Source organism: Letharia lupina (genome assembly GCF_014066315.1).
Source record: "Letharia lupina isolate WasteWater1 chromosome Unknown contig_18, whole genome shotgun sequence".
In the NCBI taxonomy this organism is placed as follows: domain Eukaryota; kingdom Fungi; phylum Ascomycota; class Lecanoromycetes; order Lecanorales; family Parmeliaceae; genus Letharia; species Letharia lupina.
In genome coordinates this window covers 605,519-626,327 of record NW_023502987.1, presented here as the reverse complement: position 1 = coordinate 626,327, position 20,809 = coordinate 605,519, and the positions used below count along the sequence as shown (strand labels likewise).

The window sequence follows — 20,809 nt, the reverse complement described above, 5'->3', positions numbered from 1 at the left end:
TCCCGTGACATATAAGTAATATTTTTTATATATTAAATCTATTTTATAGAGATAATCTTAGTTAATATAATTAAGTAAGAGATATATCTAATTAATCTACGAACTCTAATTTTTAAAATTTCGATTAATTATAATAATAATCTTTAGCTTTTTCTAATTAGTAAAATTATTAAAATTATAATTAATTTTAGAAACTAATTTATTAAAATAACGATTTTACTTATTAAGATTATTCTCGAAGAGATATATAGTAAGTATTACTAGCTCTATCGATATAGTATTAGATTATTACTAGTTTAAATTAATATTAATAATAAAACGCGTATAGTTCTTATTAGTCTTTCTAACTTAGTTATATCTTATATTAATTTAAAAAAGTCTATTAAAATACTATTATTTAATCTTTTTAATTATAAGAATAGTAGATTTATTAAATCTTAATTAATAAAGTAAAGAAATTTAAGAAACTTTATAGAATTTAAATTATTTAAAGAATTCTAGTAACTTTTATAACGACTATAATAAGAATCTTAAAAAATAAAAGAATAAAAATCTTAATTATTTAAACTTTTACGAATTCTATAGAAGTATAAAATTAAAAATTAACTTTATTAACTCGTCGCTATTAAAATACTCTTATTAGCGATATTATAAGAAGTTTAAATTTAAAAATAAACTATTCTATTATTTTAAGTAGTAATACTAAAATTATAAACTCGAGAATAAAATTTCTAAGAAATTTAAGAATTTCGAGAATAAGAATTTTAAGAATTCTAAGTATACTATCGAAGTAGATACTTATATTATAAAAATAGTTTTTATATTTAAAATTATTAAGTCTATTATTCTAGCACCGTTTAGATATAAATAAAAAATCGCTTTTTATAATTTTTAATATATTAAAATAGATATTTATCTAAATTCGAATTCTTTTAATATCGAAGTTTATCTAGATTTTAAATATCTAATTATCTTTAAAGATTATACTTTACTAGCTTTTTTATTTAACTTTAAAAAATAAATTTAGAAATAAATATTTTTTATATCGATTTAAGACTATAATAATAGAATTATTAACGCTATAAAGTATATTCTTATAGATCTATATTTTTTAAAAAATTTAAAAAGTATAAAAGAAGTTACTCTTATTAAAGTATAGATAAAGATTTACTTAATAGATAATATTAAGATTAATATATTAATTAGAATAGACGTTTTTATATTATATAAGTTTCTATTAGATTATAAATCGTAATTTATTACTATAGATAATTATTAGAATATTAAGATTTCTATTTATTTTATAATAAAGTCTTATTTTTAAATTAAGCGAGTTATAAAAATAAAATCTATTCTTATATTATTATTTAATTTTATAATAAATATTCTAATTAGCTATTATAGTACGCTTTTTAATAATTATAATTATCTATTTAAATTTAAATTTTTAACTTTTCTTAAAAGAGAAGACGATATCTTTACTTATATTATAAACTCTACTATAATTTTTATATAAATAAAAAATTCTATAAAAGTATTAATTTTATTTTTTAGAAATATAAGATTAAATATTATAATAGAGTATACTATAAATAGATATTACTAAGTTTCTTATAAATTAATAAATTTATAAATTTATAATTAATATATTTTAAATTAATCGAAGATAGTTATTATTATTATTATTATTATTATTATAAATAATTTTATTAATATAAATTATACTATTATAGTAGATTCTAATTTTAAATATATATTTTTAAATAATATAATTATTTATAATAAAGATAAAATTTATTATACTTTTAGCTCTATTATAATAGAATTTAAAGATATCTTTATAAATTTAAAAAATATTATAAATATTTCTAAAGAATAATAAATATTAATTTTATTAAAGCTAGACGCTAAAGTAAAATTATTAAAAGTTTATTTTTTTAATTATAAAGATTGAGAAGTAATTAATACTATTTTTAATAAGTTATAATAATAAAAAAAGCTTCGCTTTATTATATAGTTAATTTTTTATAATTAATCTTATTTTATAATTTAGCGAGATATATTATAAAATTATAAAAAAAGAATTATTATCGATATTTAAGAATTTAATATTATAATAAAAGATAATAATTATCTATTACTCTTATAATTAGATATTATTACTTTAATAGTAAAATATATCTATATTTCTATTATAAATAAAATTATATAGTTCTATTAATTTAGTATAAAGCTTTTTAATAAATATAAATTTATTATTATTAATTATCGCGATTAGAAAGAATCTAATATAATACTTATAAGATATAAAAAATCTTTATTATATATATAATATTAGACTAATATCTTACTATATTTACTTTATATTTTTATATATACTTTTATAAATAATATTATTATTTTTAATAAAAATTTTTAAAAGTATAAATCTTATTTTAAATAGCTATTTTAGCTATTATAAAAGAAATATACTTCTCTAATATTAATTAAATTCTTTTTAAAATTCTTATTAAAATTATTATTAGAATAGTATATTAATTCTCTTAATATATTTATAATAGAAGAAAAGATTAAGATAATTATTATACTTCGATTTTTATTAAATCTGTTATAAGCGTATTCTTAACACACCTCTTAGCCCTATAGCTAGTGGGCCTTAGCGAAGATATCCCCTATTATATTATATCTTCTTTTTATCTATATAATTTGATATCTTAGTTATCTTATTTAATATACTTATATTAATATTATATTTATATTAATTCTAATACTATAATTAAGATTAACTTACTTATTTTATTTATATTAATAAATGAATTTAAAGAAACGCGCTAATAGGAGCTTTAATAAGAAATTAAGTTAAGTTATTATATTTCTAAATAAGTTTATTAGATAGATAAATTGATTTTAAAGAGTCTAAATAAGATAGTAAAATGATCTTAATAAATAGTAATTAAGGGATAAAGAAGATATTAGATTATTTATATAATTAGCGAATCGAAAGAAATAGCTAATATTATTCTATATTTCTATATTTAAAATATATATTAATAGTATTACTTATAACTTTATATATTATAATATCTAGAGTTTTAATAGAGCTTTAATTAGATAAGAAATAATCGAGTTATAATTAATTTAAGATACTATTTTTCGAAACTTTTAATTTCTCTATAAGATAAGAAACTCTCTAAGCGAAGTAAGTATATTTAAAAGATTATTATTTAAAGTACTTATAGTTTTTTTAACGTCTTAAATAATTAAGAAATAAGTATATTAAATCTCTATAAAGAAATAACCTTACTTTAAGCTTTATAGTAAAAATTTTTATTCTTAATATCGAATAATTTCGACGCGCTTTCGAGAAATTTTATTATTCTCTAATATATCTAATATCTCTAATATTTATTCTTTTAAAATATTTAAACTCCTCTTTACTTTATTTTAAATCTTTTTTTCTTTTTTTTTATAATAAAATCTAATATTAAAAGAATAAATCAAATTAAGATTCTATTTAAATAAATTAAATTTTAATAAATATTAATTCTATTAGATAATATAGTTAACGAGTTTAACTTAATAAAAATATCTTAAAATATTATTAATACTCTATAATTATAATATTAAATTAAGTATTAACTCGATAAATTTATAATTATATTAAATAAGATTCATTAAAAGCGAGATAATTTTCGAGAGATTATTACTTGATATTATATTATTATAATAAAAAAGAATCTAGTTATAAATAATTTATTTTAAATCTATAAAATAATTAAAAAGATAAATTAATTAGTTTAAAACTTTTAAAAGAATATAACTTTTTTATAGCGAAAAGTTAATAATCTTAATCTATAATCTATAAAAGATTTATAATTATTCTTAATCGAGAAAAAACGTATATCTAGATAATTAAAAGAAAAATTAATTAAAGTTTTAAATTTATCTCTATTTATTAACGATATTAATCTTATCTAAAATAATTAATTCTTTAAAATAAAATAGAAATTTAAAATTAATAGTAATTATTATCTTATTAAAATTTTTAAAATAATCTATATAATTTTATAACTTGATAATAAGATTATATAATATATAATATATAGAAGACTTCGAAACTCTACTAACTTATATTAATCTTTTATTAAAATTATAAATAAATTAATTAATATTTATAAGAATTTAAATTAATATAATAATATATAATATAATATATATACTCTATAATAAGAAATTTAATTCTTTATTAACTTCTATTTAAATCTTATTTAATTAAATATTATTTTTAATATTAAAAAAATTCTTATATTAAAAAATTATCTTTCTAAGAAATTAAGAAAGAAATTAAGAGAGTTATAATAGATTATAAAAGATTTTATTATTTTAAAGATTATAAAGAATATTTTTAAAAATTAAATAATTTATAATATATTAAATATAAGAACTTTAAATCTATAAAGACTATTATTAAATTAATTATAATATAAATATCGACGATAATACTCGCGATTAATATACGTCTTATATTTATTATTAAATCTAATTTAAATATAATTATTATATCTCTAAATATTATAATTAATTTAAAATTAAGAAAATTAATATACTATAATTATAATAAAAAAAATTATTATTAAAAAAATTATATAATAACTATTTAAACTAAGATTAATAAAAAAACCTTTAAGAAAATATAACTTTACGCGATAGAAATAAATAAAAAATTTAAAATTAATAACGTTAATATTATAAATAATAATAATTCTTCTTCGAATTCGAGAAATAAATAATCTTTTCTAAAGTTACGATAAGAGATATTTATAAAGTATATTTAATAAATACTTCTAATAACATTTTAATACGTTATTCTTTTTATATAAAAGTTACACTATCTTTATAAAGAAGAAATTATTTATTTAAAAACTTTCTAATAGATAGTAAATATATTAATACTTATATAGTTATAAATAAGTCTCTAATCCTTATAATATATAAAGCTTTATATTTAAAATTATTCTTATTATTAAAATTAAAATTACTAAGAGATTATAATAACTAAATTATAAAATAACTAATTATATACTATTTACTCTTTATTATAATAATAAAAAACTATTAAAAAGAAATATATCTAATATTAATTATATTATTAAAATATAATATAATAATTAGAAAATTTTAAATAAATAAATATAAGATAATTCTTAATATATTATAAGATAAGATACTCTTTTTACTCGATTAATATAATTATAATAATAATAAAATATTAATAATAGACGAACTTTCTTTTCTATTTACTTTAGAGCTTTAACTATCTATATTACTTATTCTCTTATCTATTATATTAAAATAATAAAATTCTCTCTTATTTACTTATAATAACGAAAATAATTTAAATATCTCTTTATTAAATAAGGCTAAGTTTATCGATATTACTAAGATTAATATAACGACTTATTATTAACTAGCTTATAAAAAAGATAATAAACTATTTATATTAATAATAAATAAAATTTATAATATATCGTCTATATTATATATATCTCCCTCTATTTAAATATCTCGCGAAACTTATATATCGATTAATAAATTATATTTCTACGACTTAGAAAAGAAATATAAGAGATATTATAATTTTAATTATTCTATTTAAATTAATAGCGCTAATATAATTAATTCTAAAAAAATAAAAAATAAATTATTTTTAAAGTATTATAATTATCTAGATATCTTCGATAGAATTAAAATAAATATACTTTTCTTATATCGTCTTTATAATTATAAATTAAAATTTAATAATAGCTTTAATAAAATGAAACTTTTAAAAAATAGAATCTATTTGATATTAAGATATAAATTAAAATAGATAAAGAAGTATCTAGATAAATATTTAAAAAAGAGATTTATAATATTAAGTTATATACTATTTATCTTATCTATTCTATTCGCGGAAAAGTCGAATAAAGAATTATATTTTTATATAGATTATCGAAAGCTAAACGCTATTATTAAAAGAAATTAATATTTAATTTTATTAATAGATAAAATTTTAGTAAAGATCTAAGAATATAAATATCTTACTTAATTAGATATTATAACCGCGTTTAATAAACTATATATATATCTAAATAGTAAGAATTTCACTACTTTTATTATCTTTCTTAGAGTATATAAATATTAAATTCTTCTCTTTAAACTAATTAACGGTCTAATTATATATTAATAATATATAAATAATATTCTATTTAAGTATCTAAACGATTTCTATTAAATCTATCTTAATAATATATTTATTTATAATAAGATAAAAAAGAAATATATTTAATACGTTAAATAAATCCTCTAGAAATTAAGAAATATTGACCTTTAGATAAATATTCTTAAATGCGAATTTTATATCTAAAAAACTAAATTTCTAAGTTTACTAATATCTATAAATGAGTTATAAATAAATCTTATTAAAATCTAGATTATTATTAAGTAAACTATATCTATTAACCTTAAAGAGATATAAATCTTTATCGAATTTTATAATTTTTATTAATAATTTATTAGAGATTTCTCTAAAATAATTAAATTTATAGTAAAATTTATAATAAAGAAAGCTATATTTAATTAGTCTCTAGTATATTAAAAAGCTTTTTACTTTCTAAAAGTCGTTATTACTAAAATTTCTATTCTATATTATTTTAATAAAATAAAAAAAATTATTTTAGAGATTAACTCTTTTAACTATATTAATAAAAATATTCTTTTTTAATATAATAATAAAGAAGTACTTTATCTAATAATCTTTTATAATAAAAATCTAATCTCGATTAAATATAATTATTAAATCTATAATAAGAAATTATTAATAATTATTCGCTATCTAAAATATTAATATCTTAAATTAAAATATATAAATATTCTTATTAGAATCTTTATCGATTATAAAAAACTAATATATTTTATTAAGAGAAGGAATCTTAGCTAACGTTAAGCTCGATATTTAAATATATTATTAAAATTTAATATAAAGATTATTTATTAATCTAGATCTTAAAATATTAAGATGAATATATTTATATAAATAATTAAATATAAATTAACTAATCTTAAGAACGAATAATTACTTTAATAATATTAAATAATTCTTATTCTTACTCGATTAAAATTAGATAGCGAATATATCGATATATATATAGTCGATAACTTTATTTATTATAAGATAATAAAAGCTAATAAGAAGAATAACTATTATATTAAAATCTATAACGCTATTATCGAAAATAAAAATAAATTTCGAGAAATTACTCTTAATAAATATTTTATATAGAACGAGATACTTTTTTATAAGAATCGTTTATAGATATTTAATAATATATATATCGATATTATTTAAAAGATATATAATTAATTATTCTATAACTACTTCGAGATAGTATATATCTATAAATTACTTAAAAGAGAATATTATTAGCGAGATATAAAGACTATTATAGTTATCTATATTAAGAATTACTATATCTATTAAAAAATTAAAACGCTTTATAATTAAAAGTATAATTTACTATAATCTCTATTAATTCTATAAAAATAATAATAAGATATATTAATCGACTTTATTATAGACTTATCTATATCCGATAATTATAACGCTATTTAAATAGTAATTAATTGATTTATTAAGAAATATCATTATATAGCCTATTTTAATATTAATAAAAATATTATTACTAAAAAGATAGTTAACTTATTACTTAAGAAAATATTTTATCTATATAATCTATCGACTTTAATAATATTAAATTAAGACTCTTAATTTATAATTACTATATAAAAGTCTTTTTATAAAAAACTAAATATTATAATTAAACTATTAATAGTCTTTTACTCTAAAATCGATAAATAAATTAAATAAGTAAATTAGAATATAAAGCGTTATCTTTAAATATATTATAATTATATATAAAACGACTAGATAAGATAACTATCTATTATTAAATTTACTAATAATAATATTATCTTATTAATTATTAATATTTTATCTTTTTTTATAAATAAAAAATTTTATTTTTAAATAACTTTTAATTTAAATATTATTAATTATAAGATTATATATAAATATCTTAATATTACTTAGATAAAGAATATTATAAATTATATAAAATATATTTTTAAATATATTTAAAGTAATATAGATCGCGTTTAGAAGATTATAATTATATAAATTAATAAGTATTAATAAAAGATTACTTTTTAAATAGATAATAAGATCTTTCTAAATAATAAGAATATTATCTTTAATTACTCTTCTTATAAACTAAATTATAAGAGACTTAATTTATTCGAAATTATAGATTTTATAAAAACTTTATATCGTCTAGAACTCTCGCTAAGTATAAGAATCTATAATATCTTTTATCTTAATCTCTTAAGTCTTATAATAAATAACCTCTTATTAAAATAAATAAACCCTTTATTAAAATATATTACTATTAATAATTAAATTGAATAAATTATTAAAAAAATATTTATCTTTAAATTAATCTATAGTTATCTTAAGAATAAAGTTAAATAAAAAGATCTCGATAATAACTCTATCTGATATAATATAAATAATAATAAATCCAAAAATTATTAGAATCTAATAGATAACTTCTATAAGCGATATTCCGAAGAGCCTTATCTATAAAGAATTAATTAATAGAATTTTAAAACTATCTCGAATACCCTATTTTCAATTAAATTAAAACCGTTCGATATCTTCGCAATAGCCTTATTTTTTTAAGATTAAGAATTAATTCTCTAGACTTATATCGATCGAAAATTATATTATATATAGTCTTTCACGTAGAATTCCCTTATTAATTAATATTTAAATATCTTTTAAAGTTATAATATATTATTTATAGATCTTACTATCGCTATTAATAGCCTTTATTAATATCGATTATATAGTACTTTATAAAGAAACCTACTTAATATTAGATTAGAATTTTTAGCGTTTACGACTTAATTCGATTTAAGAGCCTTTAACTAATTATATTATATTATTTTATTAATATTTCACCTACTTAGATATAGATTTAGAAATTATTATTATTTACCTCTATATCTATAGACCTTATTTTCGTTATACTATATTAATTTCCTCTTAACTAGACTCTCTATATATATCTAAATTACAACTAACGATATTATTATAGCACGATTAAGAAGAGCTATTATTATTACTAATATCGCCCTTAGAGAAAGATATTATATTAAAAGATTCTAGATATAATTATTTCTTTATTACTTTTATTATTTTTCAGATGTTAAGCGTATATATATATTTATTTTTCTATCTTTTCATTTATTAATTATAGGATATAATTTAATAAAGAGAAGAAATAGTATTATAAGCGTATTCTTAATATATCTCTTAGCTCTATAGCTAGCGGGCCTTAATGAAGATATCTCCTATTATATTATATCTTCTTTCTATCTATATAATTCGATATCTTAATTATCTTATTTAATATACCTATATTAATATTACATCTATATCGATTCTAATAAAATCTTTATAATTTAAAAATCTTTCTTAACTTAATAAGATAATTAAGAAACTCGATTTTTTATTATATATAGCGTATTTAGTTATTATAGAAATAAAAGATTTCTCTTTTTTAAATAATAGTAGTTAAATTAATTATTTTCTTAGAGTAATTCGAAGTAATTACTATATTTACTATTATTAAGAAATAACTTATTAAATCTACGCGTAAGCGAAGTTTTATATAACTATATTATAAATTAACTTAAAAAGAAATTTCTATTTTTTAAAATTTATAAGATACTTTTTATTTATTCTTTTTTCTAATATATTTTAATTAAAAGTAAAAGCTATATATTAATATCGATACTTTTAAAATATAGAATTTTATTATTATAATTTATTATATATAAGAAGAAAAGAAAATCTCTATTTTTATTAGAGAAGATATATAGATTATAATTTCTTTTAAATAAATAAATTAATATTATAAAATATAATTATTAATTTATAGAATTTAAAATCGCTATTATAATTTAAATAGTTTAAGAGATTAAATATCTAATTAAAGTATTAGAAGTATTATTAATAATAATTTATATTAATTACTCTACTATAATTTAAATTCCTTAATAAATTATACTTTCTATTTTTTCTATTAATAAATTAAATCTTTAATTAATTTATATTTCTTAATATTTATTAGAATTTAATTTAATTATATATTATAAGACTAATAAAATAAATATTATTCTTAACGTATTATCTAGATTTTAAATAAATATAAATTTTAAAAAGAAGTAAGTAGTATTAGAAAGTCTTTATAAAAATATTTTAGAATTAAATAAATAAATAGTATCGCTTAAAGAAATTCTAATTTATTATATAACTTTAATAGAAATAAATAATAACTTTAAGAAATATCTTATTAAGGCGTATAGTAAGAATTCTTAATAGATTAAGATTTTTAATTTATTTAAATAGTCTAATCTTTTAAAAGAACTTCGCTTTTAAAAATATAATAATTTTATTTATAATATATACTTAATTATATTAATAAATAATAATTTTATATTTCTAAATTTATATAGTAAGAAGTTTTTTAGCTAATATATAATTAGAGTTTTTATATTAACTTTTATATTATTTATATTAGAATCTCGCTATTAATCTATATTAAAGACTTATTAAGATATCTTTAAATATATTTAAAGTATTACTCGAAATATTAATTTAATTATATTAAACGATATTTTACTTATAGCGAGCTTAATTTAATTTTTATATTATTTATTTTATTTTATATTATAGTAATAAATTTTATTATTACACTTTTTTTCTAGAAAAGTAAGAATATACTTTTTATCGTAATATATAAATTCTCTAAAAGAAAACTTTTAATATTAGAATTTAATAAATAGACTATATCTTAGAGAAAATATACGATTAGAGTATATTACGTGATTATATTATTAACTCGATATTCGTTATAACTTTTAATTAACTTTTAATTAACTTTTTATTAATATTAAATTTTCTATAATAGTAAATTATTCGATATTCGAAATAAATAGATGATTATTTAGTAATTCCCTTATTATATATTAAGATTTAAACTAGTTCGAGTATCTCGCTTAGCTTATAATAGTCTATTCATCAACGTCACGTAATTTATTTTTCGATTTTTCGATTTTTCTCGAAATTTAATATATAAGTAAGATATATAGCCCTATAGAACTATAGGACTTAAAGAAATTTTCGAAATTTTTTATATATTATCGCTACTCATTAATTCTCTATTAGTAATATATTAATATATTACTTTATAGCGTAGTATTAAAATAATAATAAATCGATATCTCTTTCGTATTTTATTAACTATTCATTAACTATTTATTAATAATAAATTTCTCTAAATTCTCTATGAATAGAAAGTTTTATATAACTTTATTCGATATACGTTATATAGAACGTAAAATCTAAATATATTCGATGTATAGTTCTTGTTATATAAATCGTAGTATTATCGCTAATAACTTATCTATTTTCTATTAATAGTAAATTTCTATATGTAGTAACTTTCGTAAGATAGTTAATTAGATAAATACTTTATTTATTACTCTAATATCTTATAATTAAAGTATTTTTATTATTATAATTAATAATTATAATATTAAATTTATAAATATCTTTTAGAAAATTATTTTTAAGAAACTTAAAATTACTATAATAATTTTAATTATTTATTATTTTTAAATAGATAGATAATCGAAAAGAATAAATTAGACTATTAAGATTACTCTATAATTTTATTTTATTATTAATATAAATAACTAATTAAGCGTATTTTTATTTCTTTAAATATATCTTGATAATTTAATTATATTAATAAAATTTATATTAAATAAAATTACTTATAGATTTTAAATATAAAATATATTAAAGTTATTTATAGATTTATCGCTAGAGAATCTTAATTAATTATATCTTATTAAATAAAAAGAGATTAATAATACTATAGCTTTTATTAATATTATAATAAAAACTCGCTATAATAATAATTATAAAGCTATTAATCTTCGCGAGAGATTTTTAATTTATTTAAGATTATATTATAGCTATTTTATTCTTAATATTAATTCTAAACTTTTTAATTAAAAAATTAAACTATTTAAGATACTAGAGAAAGTTAAAATTTCTATTTATTAATTAAATCTTTTAAGTATTATATATATTTATTCTATAATATTTATAATCTAATTAAAATCTATTTTAGATTAATTTAAAGATTTTTATTATAAAAAACTATATTCGCTATAGCTAGTAGAAAAAGAAGAAGAAAATTAAATAGATCTAGAATTTTCTATTAGATTTTTATTATTTAAAATCGATAAGCTAAGTAATAAATAGAAAATTAAAAAGAATATTAAATATTTAATATATTAGAAGAATAGTAATAAGAAGTATAATACTTAATATCTATTATATACTTTTTTAAGAGCGTAGAACCTTATAATAGAATATAATATACGCATTTTTATTAATTATATAAGAAGTCGAGGAAAGAAATAGTTTACTACGTAAGCATCGATTAAGAAAGTATTTACTCTATCGACTTTTAAGAAGCAAGTTGCTTTTATAAAAAAGCTAGACTATTCTCGAAAGAAAAATTATACTTCTTTATCTTTAGTCTAAACGATTTCTAAAAATCTGACTTCGTCTATACTATCGTTATCGTCTACTTTACTATCAAATTCTTTTATTACTTCTACTACTCGTCGTAGTATACGACTTTTAACTTAGTAAAGAAAGTTTATTCTTACTAAAAAAGGTTTTTCTTTCTACGAAGTAACTTCTTTCCGCGAAGAAATATCTTTCTATTAAGAAATAGTTCTAAGTGAAATTATATACATAAATAATATATGTGTATAATGTGATAATAATAAACTATATAGGTCTATAGTAAAAGAAGTCTCTATAATATCGTAGTGCTAAGGTATTAAGTCCAATTGAGACGTCTAATAGAGAAATCTATAATAAATATTATTAAAGAAGAAAAATAATAGCGTCCTCGCTATAGATATGAAGATATTAGAGATATATTATATATCGTAGATTTACTTCTTCTAAATCTTCTTTAGCTATTCTTAATTTATAACTATTATATCTTTCGTATAGCGAATATAGTCGAGCGAGAAGACGAGTTAAGAGATAAGAAAAGAGATAAAAAGAGAGATAAGTAGAGAGATAAGAAGAAGTAAAGCGTTATCGAGGCGAATAATAGACTCTTCGTAATAGTATATAGTAGCCTAATATGAAATAGTAGAGAGCGTGCTTATATTATTATTATCGCTATTACTAGCGATACTCTACTTCTTCGTAATTTTCTCCGTAAATTTCTTCGTAGTTTTCTTTATAATTAACTATTACTATAATCTATATTAAGAAGCGATAACTTAATACTTAATAAGATGAAATTTAGCTTTAATAGCTATTAATTTAATCTTAAAAGCTATTAATTTAATCTCGAAGACTAATATAGTCTAATTAATTACGTTATTAATTACGATAGTAATTATAGCTTATAGAGAGACTATTTACTCTACTATAAAGTTAGATATAAAGCTAAAAATATAATTATTATACGCTATAATAATAGAACGAATAGTCTAATAAAAGAATCGCTATAGATAAGTATAATAGAGTTTAATTAGAAGCTGAACTAAGGCGAGATAGACGTCTTAAAAACTCTAGAGATACTATACTCGATAGAAGTAATATTCTCTATAGATTTCTCTAATAGTAAGTATTATAGAGTTCGTGTAGATATTAAACGAAGGCGAGGTAAGCGAATATAACGAGGATAGCTAGTGCTAGACCTAAATCGATCGAGGTATTATTATTATTATTAAGAAATAATTCTAAGTGAAATTATATATATAAATAATATATATGTGTAATATGATAATAATGAACTATATAGATCTATAGTGAAAGAAGTCTCTATAGTATCGTAGTGTCAAGGCACTAAGCTCAATCGGAACGCCTAGTGAAGGAATTCGTAATACTTTCTAAAAAATCTTACTACGAATTAAGAGCTATAAGACTTTCTTTACTTAAAATCCTTATCTAACTTATATAAAAAAAGAAAGTTTATATTTATTTAAAGAAATAACTTTCTTTACTATAACTTTCTTTAATATTCTTTATTTAAAATAAAGTCGTTCTTACTTATAGCGAGAACGCTATCTTTCTTTCTTTCTTATTAATATATATTATAACTTATACTTAATAGATATACTTAATAGAAGCTAGTAACTAATAACTTAATATAACTTAATATCTTAGATATATTTAGGCAATTAGATTTCATAGAAGAAGAATTATCTTTTTATTACCTAAGAAACGTCTTTCTTAGAAAGATTTCTAAGTATCTTATCAGTATTAGTATATATAAAAGAATAAGGTAGGGCTGAGCTTGAAAACCTTAAATTTGTATGTGCAGCCAATTATCAATTCAGGGTCACTACGCTCTTTGGTTAGACCGGCTGAGTCATCGCGGGTAAATAAATTAGCGTCCGCAACTATCAAAATCTCTCAACCACGTTACCCTACTTTTAACCCTTTAATAACTTTACTATTTTCTATTGAAATTTTGAGATTTTTTTTTTAAATTATAGCCCGCAACTTGCGCTTTTCAAAAATAAAAAAGTTCTAAAATTTGGTCTTATAATTTTTCAAATACATGGAATTCAAATATCGCTCACCAAAGATCGCTCACCAAAGATCGCTCACCAAAGACCGTCTATTAAATTTACTCGACAGCCCTAATTAAAAGAAATGATTATGAATTTAATTTATAGGCCTTTACTCGTATTATTATAATAGTAGTATTATTAATATCTTAATTAAACTATTAAATAAAACTATAAAAAATATTTTAATTATTAATTATAAAAAATAATTAGTAATATTTAAAAAGTAATAATTTAATAAAAGTTTATTAAATATTAAAGAGATATAAGATTATATATATTTAATAAGTCTAGATTAATTATAATATATTTATTTTAGAATAAAAATATATGCGTAATTATTTATTATAGTCTATTTAATATATATAATCTTTATATATCTTTCTTTATTAGAAAAGTACTAAAGAGAATTATCTTAAAGTTTTTTTTAAAAGTATTATAGATAATAAAGTTAGCGCGATATTATATTTACTTTAATAAATTATAATAATTAACTCGAAATTTAATAAAGAGCGCTAAATTTTACGAGAACTTTTTTAAATATATTTATTCTCATATTATACTAAGTATTTAATTACTATAAAAATACTAATTCTTCTTTATCGACGTATTTTAACTTATTTTTAAGATTTTATTCTTTATAGTCTACTTTTAAATTTTTATATATTAAATCTAAGAGTACTAGTAAATTTATAAATCTACTTTATCTCTTACGTAAATATAAAATATAATATTTATTATCTAAAACCAGCGTAAGTTATAGATTATAGAGTCTTATTTAATTAATATCTTATCTATATTCTTTTCAAATAATTAAATTATAAAATATTTAAATTTAATAATTTATTCTTTAAATATTTATATATATAAATAATATATTCTTCTCTTATTATAGAGTTATTCTTCTTATTATAATAATATATTTCGATATAATTATTATTAATTTATATACTTCTTAATCTCTATTCTTATTTAATTAATATTTAAAGTTAATTTTATCTTCTAATTAATCTCGTTATATCTTTAATTTATTATTAAATAAAAGAAGTATAGAATAATATAGATATTAACTTAGATTATAGTAAATATTATATCTTTTAATCTATAAATCTAAATATAAAGCTCTTTTAATAATTAAAAATATTCTTTAAGATAGTTAATTATATACTCGCTTTTAATATAAATTCTTAATAGATTTAAGTTAAAAATGCGATTCTCGCGTATATCGCTAAGGGACTTCTTATAAAGAATTATATACTATATTTTAATAGAATATTTAATATCTATCTAGATTTATTTTCTCTTTATTAATAGCTTTATATAGTTTTAAATAAATTATATAGCGATAAAGTAGTATATATTATAATAATTTTCTATAAAGCTTAAAATATAATTAATAATCTTAAGATTTAAAGTATTAATTATTTAAATATTTATAGAGTAATTACTTTTATAATCGAATTAGATATTATCGTATTAATAAAACCTCTAAAATATAAATATAAAAGTTTTATCGATTATATATTATTCTTCTCGCTATACTTCTTTATCTAATTCTTTATATATTCTCTTTCTAATTCTTTCGCTAACTATTAAATATAATCTTATTATAAATTACTATTAAGAATTACTATAATTTTTTAATAAGTAATAATATTTACTAATTTATATTCGATTTCGACTTATATAGTTACTCGCTAAATTAATACTTTATTAATATATATTTTAAATATATCGAGAATAATAAGTAAATATTATTTTATTAATATTTACTTTAATCTATACTTAAAGTTATTATAAAATATTATTATTAAATTAAATCGCTCTATTAATTTATTAAATATTTAAAAATTTATATAAGCGTATTATTAAAAGAGATTTAATTACTTATACTTTTATTTTAAATAAATATTTAAATTCGCTAATATTTTAACTATAAAATAATAAGACTTTAGAATATATTTTTTAATTATATTTAATAATATTTATATTATAAAATTTATCTCTAAATTAGATAAATTAAAATCGCTATTATTTAAAGTATTAATTATTTTCTTAATAAGTAAATAGCTAATATAAATATCTATTAAAACGTATTTAGACTTTTTTCTAGCTATAACGTCTATAGAATTAAACTTAATAAGAGATAGCGTATTATATATATAAAAGGCTACTCTAGAATATATAATAGAATACGTAATAAGTAGCTTATAAAGTTAAATTGTAGGTTCAGAGTTACTATTCAAAAGTCGTTTTTTTTCTACTTATCATAAGGCTGAAATAGGGCTATAGGGGGAAATAAGTAACTTATTTCATAAGTAGAAGTAACTTTGATAGCCCCTAATGTCAGGGATAGATTCTCATTTTCGGATTCCGCTTCCGGGTGGCTGACCGTTTTCACTTCCTGGAGCTTCGTTACCGCGCCATATAGTTGCGGCGTGAAGGCTCTCGGAACGATAGGGGGAAGACTATAGATTTTATACTAATCTACGGACCCACCAGGTTATGTTCAATGCAAAACCGGAATCCATTACATAATGATACAGAAAAAGCCAGATCCTGTGGGTATGAGGTGTCATGGAACGCCGAAACACCATGCTCAGAATGCAACTACCCAAGCACTCAATTCGAGAGATGAGAGGTCGCCCTCTGTAGTTGATGATCGTGTACTTCAAAGAAACAATCTCTCAATTCGTCGTAACGATAGGCCCGGAATTCAACACCATAGGGCTTCTATAACCAGCATTAATATGGGTCCAGATACGTTGTATAGCGGTTCTTACCGGCTCAAGCATGTACAGCATGCCCAGCGGGACATCGAGATCCGCCACGTCCTCCCTCTTAAGACCCTTGAAGTAAGCCAAAAGTACTCGAGCGACAGACCGATGCCCGACAAGCAAAACGTGATCCGTCATCCTGTCGCTGGCAATTAGGAATCCAGATCTCATAAACAGAGAGGAGACTTGAGGCCTCTTACCTCTCGACCTCGACGATAACAGCCCGCAATCGATTGATAATATCGAGGTATCCTTCCCCGCCTGCACCAGGGTCTGCGAAAATTCTGGCGTCAGCTCGTCATCTTCAAGGTACAAACAAGAACTATGAGGCAGCCTCATAAGTCAAAAGAAAGGGGTCGTCCCGGAAAGTGGAAGAAACAGCAAGGGATATACCTACATCGATAATGCATTTTATCCCTCTGTCGAAGCCGAAATTCTTCGTTGTGCTTGGTACGGATCTCCTCATACGTCAGTCCTTCCATGGTCCCAGCGTTGAGCTCGTCAAGCATCTTGAATTGCTTCGTGTCATAATCGTCTTCGTCAAAGAACTGGGCTGTCTGGATGCTCCGTTTGAGCATTGACGTCCACACGCAGAAGCTCTTAGGAGATTCGCTGTCGTCAGGGTCCCCATGGTTGTATTCCGGGTTTGGAGGAGTGGTATCGCCTGGCAAGGGCGGAAAGTGAGTTGAAAGGGCCTTGTCGCGCTGATGTACATCCCAGGCTTGACGTTGATCTTTGATGAACATTGTCAGGGCTTTTGCGTATGCAATGCCCCTCTCACTCAAGTCAGAATCTCCACCGATCCTGCCGTTGACGTTGTCGACGGACTCCCCATGCCTGGTGATCCAAATCTGTCGGGGCGCAAGATTGAAGTTCAGAAGGTAATAAACGGTCTGTGCTGATAGAAAACTAACCCCTTCGGAGTCAGCACATCCTATTCAAGACATCATGTCGACTTGTGAAACAAATCTAGGGAGCAAAGTTGGGGAAAGAAGCCCCTTCTCTGCTCTCAAAAACGTAGCTCACGGCTCCGAGTGAGGTCTGAATCGGACCGCGCACCCCCCGGAAACGACATACGAAACTACATACCCTCGAATCTGATGAGAGACTACCTTCCGTCCCACATCTATCATCTGAACGTAGGGCGTGTTGTTTTTCTCTTCGTATTCCCCGAGGGGAACATACTTTGACTGGTACAAGGCCACCCGCTTTTTGAAGTCGTCCAATGCTACAAGAGGATCTTGGTCTCGGTAGTCCGGACCTAATGCCGATTTGTGAGTCAGCATTACCTTCCAGACACAGAAATGGACCGGCTAGGAAAGGCCAAAGCTGGGAACGGACGTACCGCTCAGCTTCAGACGCATGTTGGACTCCAACAATTGTTCGTCGACACAAAGAGATTCGAGAAACAACACTCCAAGTTCAGGACCAGCCCGCTCTCTGATTCTCTCCATCACGAGCTTTCGCCTTTCGAGCGTACTATTGGTCGCGTCAAAGATCCCCACTGAGCCCCCCTGATCGAGGATGTAGTCCAGGAGTTCGTCCAGCGTTGCCATTGCTATTTCGTCTCGGATGTGTGCTGCCTGTTCATTATTGGGGTCAAAAAATGATGCGTCGTGAATCTTTTCCATCGATTCAGTCCTGTGCAGCGAAGGCGCTACCGCCTTAGGCGCCAGTCTTCCATCCTGAGTGTTGCTGTTGGACACAATATCCAAGGTCGAGTCGCGGGAATTCGCCTCTTTTGCCAGGTCCAATGCCGGTGAAGGAAGCATTTCAAGGGGTGGAGGTTCACCATTGATCAATATTTTCGTAGAGGGCGTAATAGCGGTTTTGGAGTTTCCATCGGTCAAGAACCCATTTGATGATCTCGTAGTGAGACTGATACTCTGTAAGGGTCGCTGAGTCCTGGAAATGCCTGGAGGTCCATTCGAACCAAGTTCTCCAGCTGCGACACGCCTCCTTTCGCCGACGTTGAATATCCGTGTGTCATGCTGAAGCCAATTAAGATACCGTGCAATTTTCTTGGTTACATAGCTCTTTCCCCTAGCTGGTAGGCCTACCATAACGATGACCAGTTTAGAACCAACGTCTCTCTGGGCAATTCTACCGTCAGGTGACACACTCGATTTTGTCAGGCCGGGGATATCCAAAGTAGTAGGCCGTTGGCGTGAGGCTGGTGTGGAGGTTCCGGAGTCTCTTCGCCGTGGTGGACTTCCACACGTCAGCTAAACTTGGCTTCAACCTACATCAAAGGTGTGGAATCCGACCTACATTATGGGGCTGTTCGGCGCAGTAGTCAATGGTGTGTCTGTCAAAGCTGAACCGTTTGTACCACCCTGCTTGCTACCTTGTTGGGGTGCTGCCAAACTGCTTCCAGAGACAGGTGCGCCGAACGCTTTGTTAACTTTCTCCTTTTCTTTCAACAACTCGTTCTCGTCGGGTGTCCTTGCGCCGTCCGAGCTAGGGGTGGAGAAATGACTCATGATGGCAGCTAGATGACAATTTCCCCGTCAGCATTGCCTACATGAACGGGAACATCGGGCCTTAGAACAATTTTGAGACTCTCAAGACAAGTCTCAAATCTTTAAATTTGGTCCAAAAGGGGAAATACGAATTCGGAAATACGTACTCTTGGCGAAGACTGAATGTTGGCTCTGTTTGCGATGAGGAGGGATGTGGGGGGAAATCTCCTTTGCTTCTGAGAGGCGGTCGTGGAACGGAACAGGCTCTCTATACTCGCCATTGCCCAACAGTGGCATCTCTAATCAGCTCAAGCAAGGGGCTGGGGTGCCGTGAGTCCGTGCGACTTGCCCAAGCCGAAGCTTTGGGCTTAGAATGTCGACCAGTGGGCTTTTGGGCGACTTTATCTAGAGCAGAGTTGCTCATGAAAGTGTTGTCGTATGCTCTGTCGTTCAAAGGATAGGTCGGTAACTAGGATTACTTTTCCCAGCCACGTCTTTAGATTGAAGCTCAACTACTGCTCAAGTCGTTTGGTTGGCGGAATGATTGCAGTGGCTGTTCGGCAAGGCGAGCCAAGGCCCAGGGGGAAGCTCTAGCGCCCGATGCGCCCTTTTAGATCATCTCCTCTTTCGCTCTTTTGCAGTCTGCAAGTCAATTGCGATGTTAATTATTACCTAGCCGAAGGGATGATTTTAAACAGGTCGGTACCTATATGATTTACGGGAATTTTTTGATTTCGTTTCTCTATTGCAGCTCATGAGATTTGTCATGTGTCATGATTTGAATCGTTG

The 20,809-nt window shown here is 22.2% G+C and overlaps 1 protein-coding gene across 1 annotated transcript; it reads right to left on the bottom strand.

Annotated features, from left to right (window-relative positions):
• Positions 1-17,403: 17,403 nt before the first annotated feature.
• Positions 17,404-20,041, bottom strand: HO133_003677 (uncharacterized protein; the record flags this gene model as incomplete). The annotated part of the gene is made up of 7 exons (XM_037294599.1): positions 17,404-17,514; positions 17,565-17,697; positions 17,759-17,831; positions 17,956-18,467; positions 18,648-18,819; positions 18,904-19,769; positions 19,830-20,041. 7 exons carry the CDS (start codon positions 20,039-20,041, stop codon positions 17,404-17,406), a joined length of 2,079 nt encoding a protein of 692 aa, XP_037149287.1.
• Between the last annotated feature and the right edge of the window lie 768 nt (positions 20,042-20,809).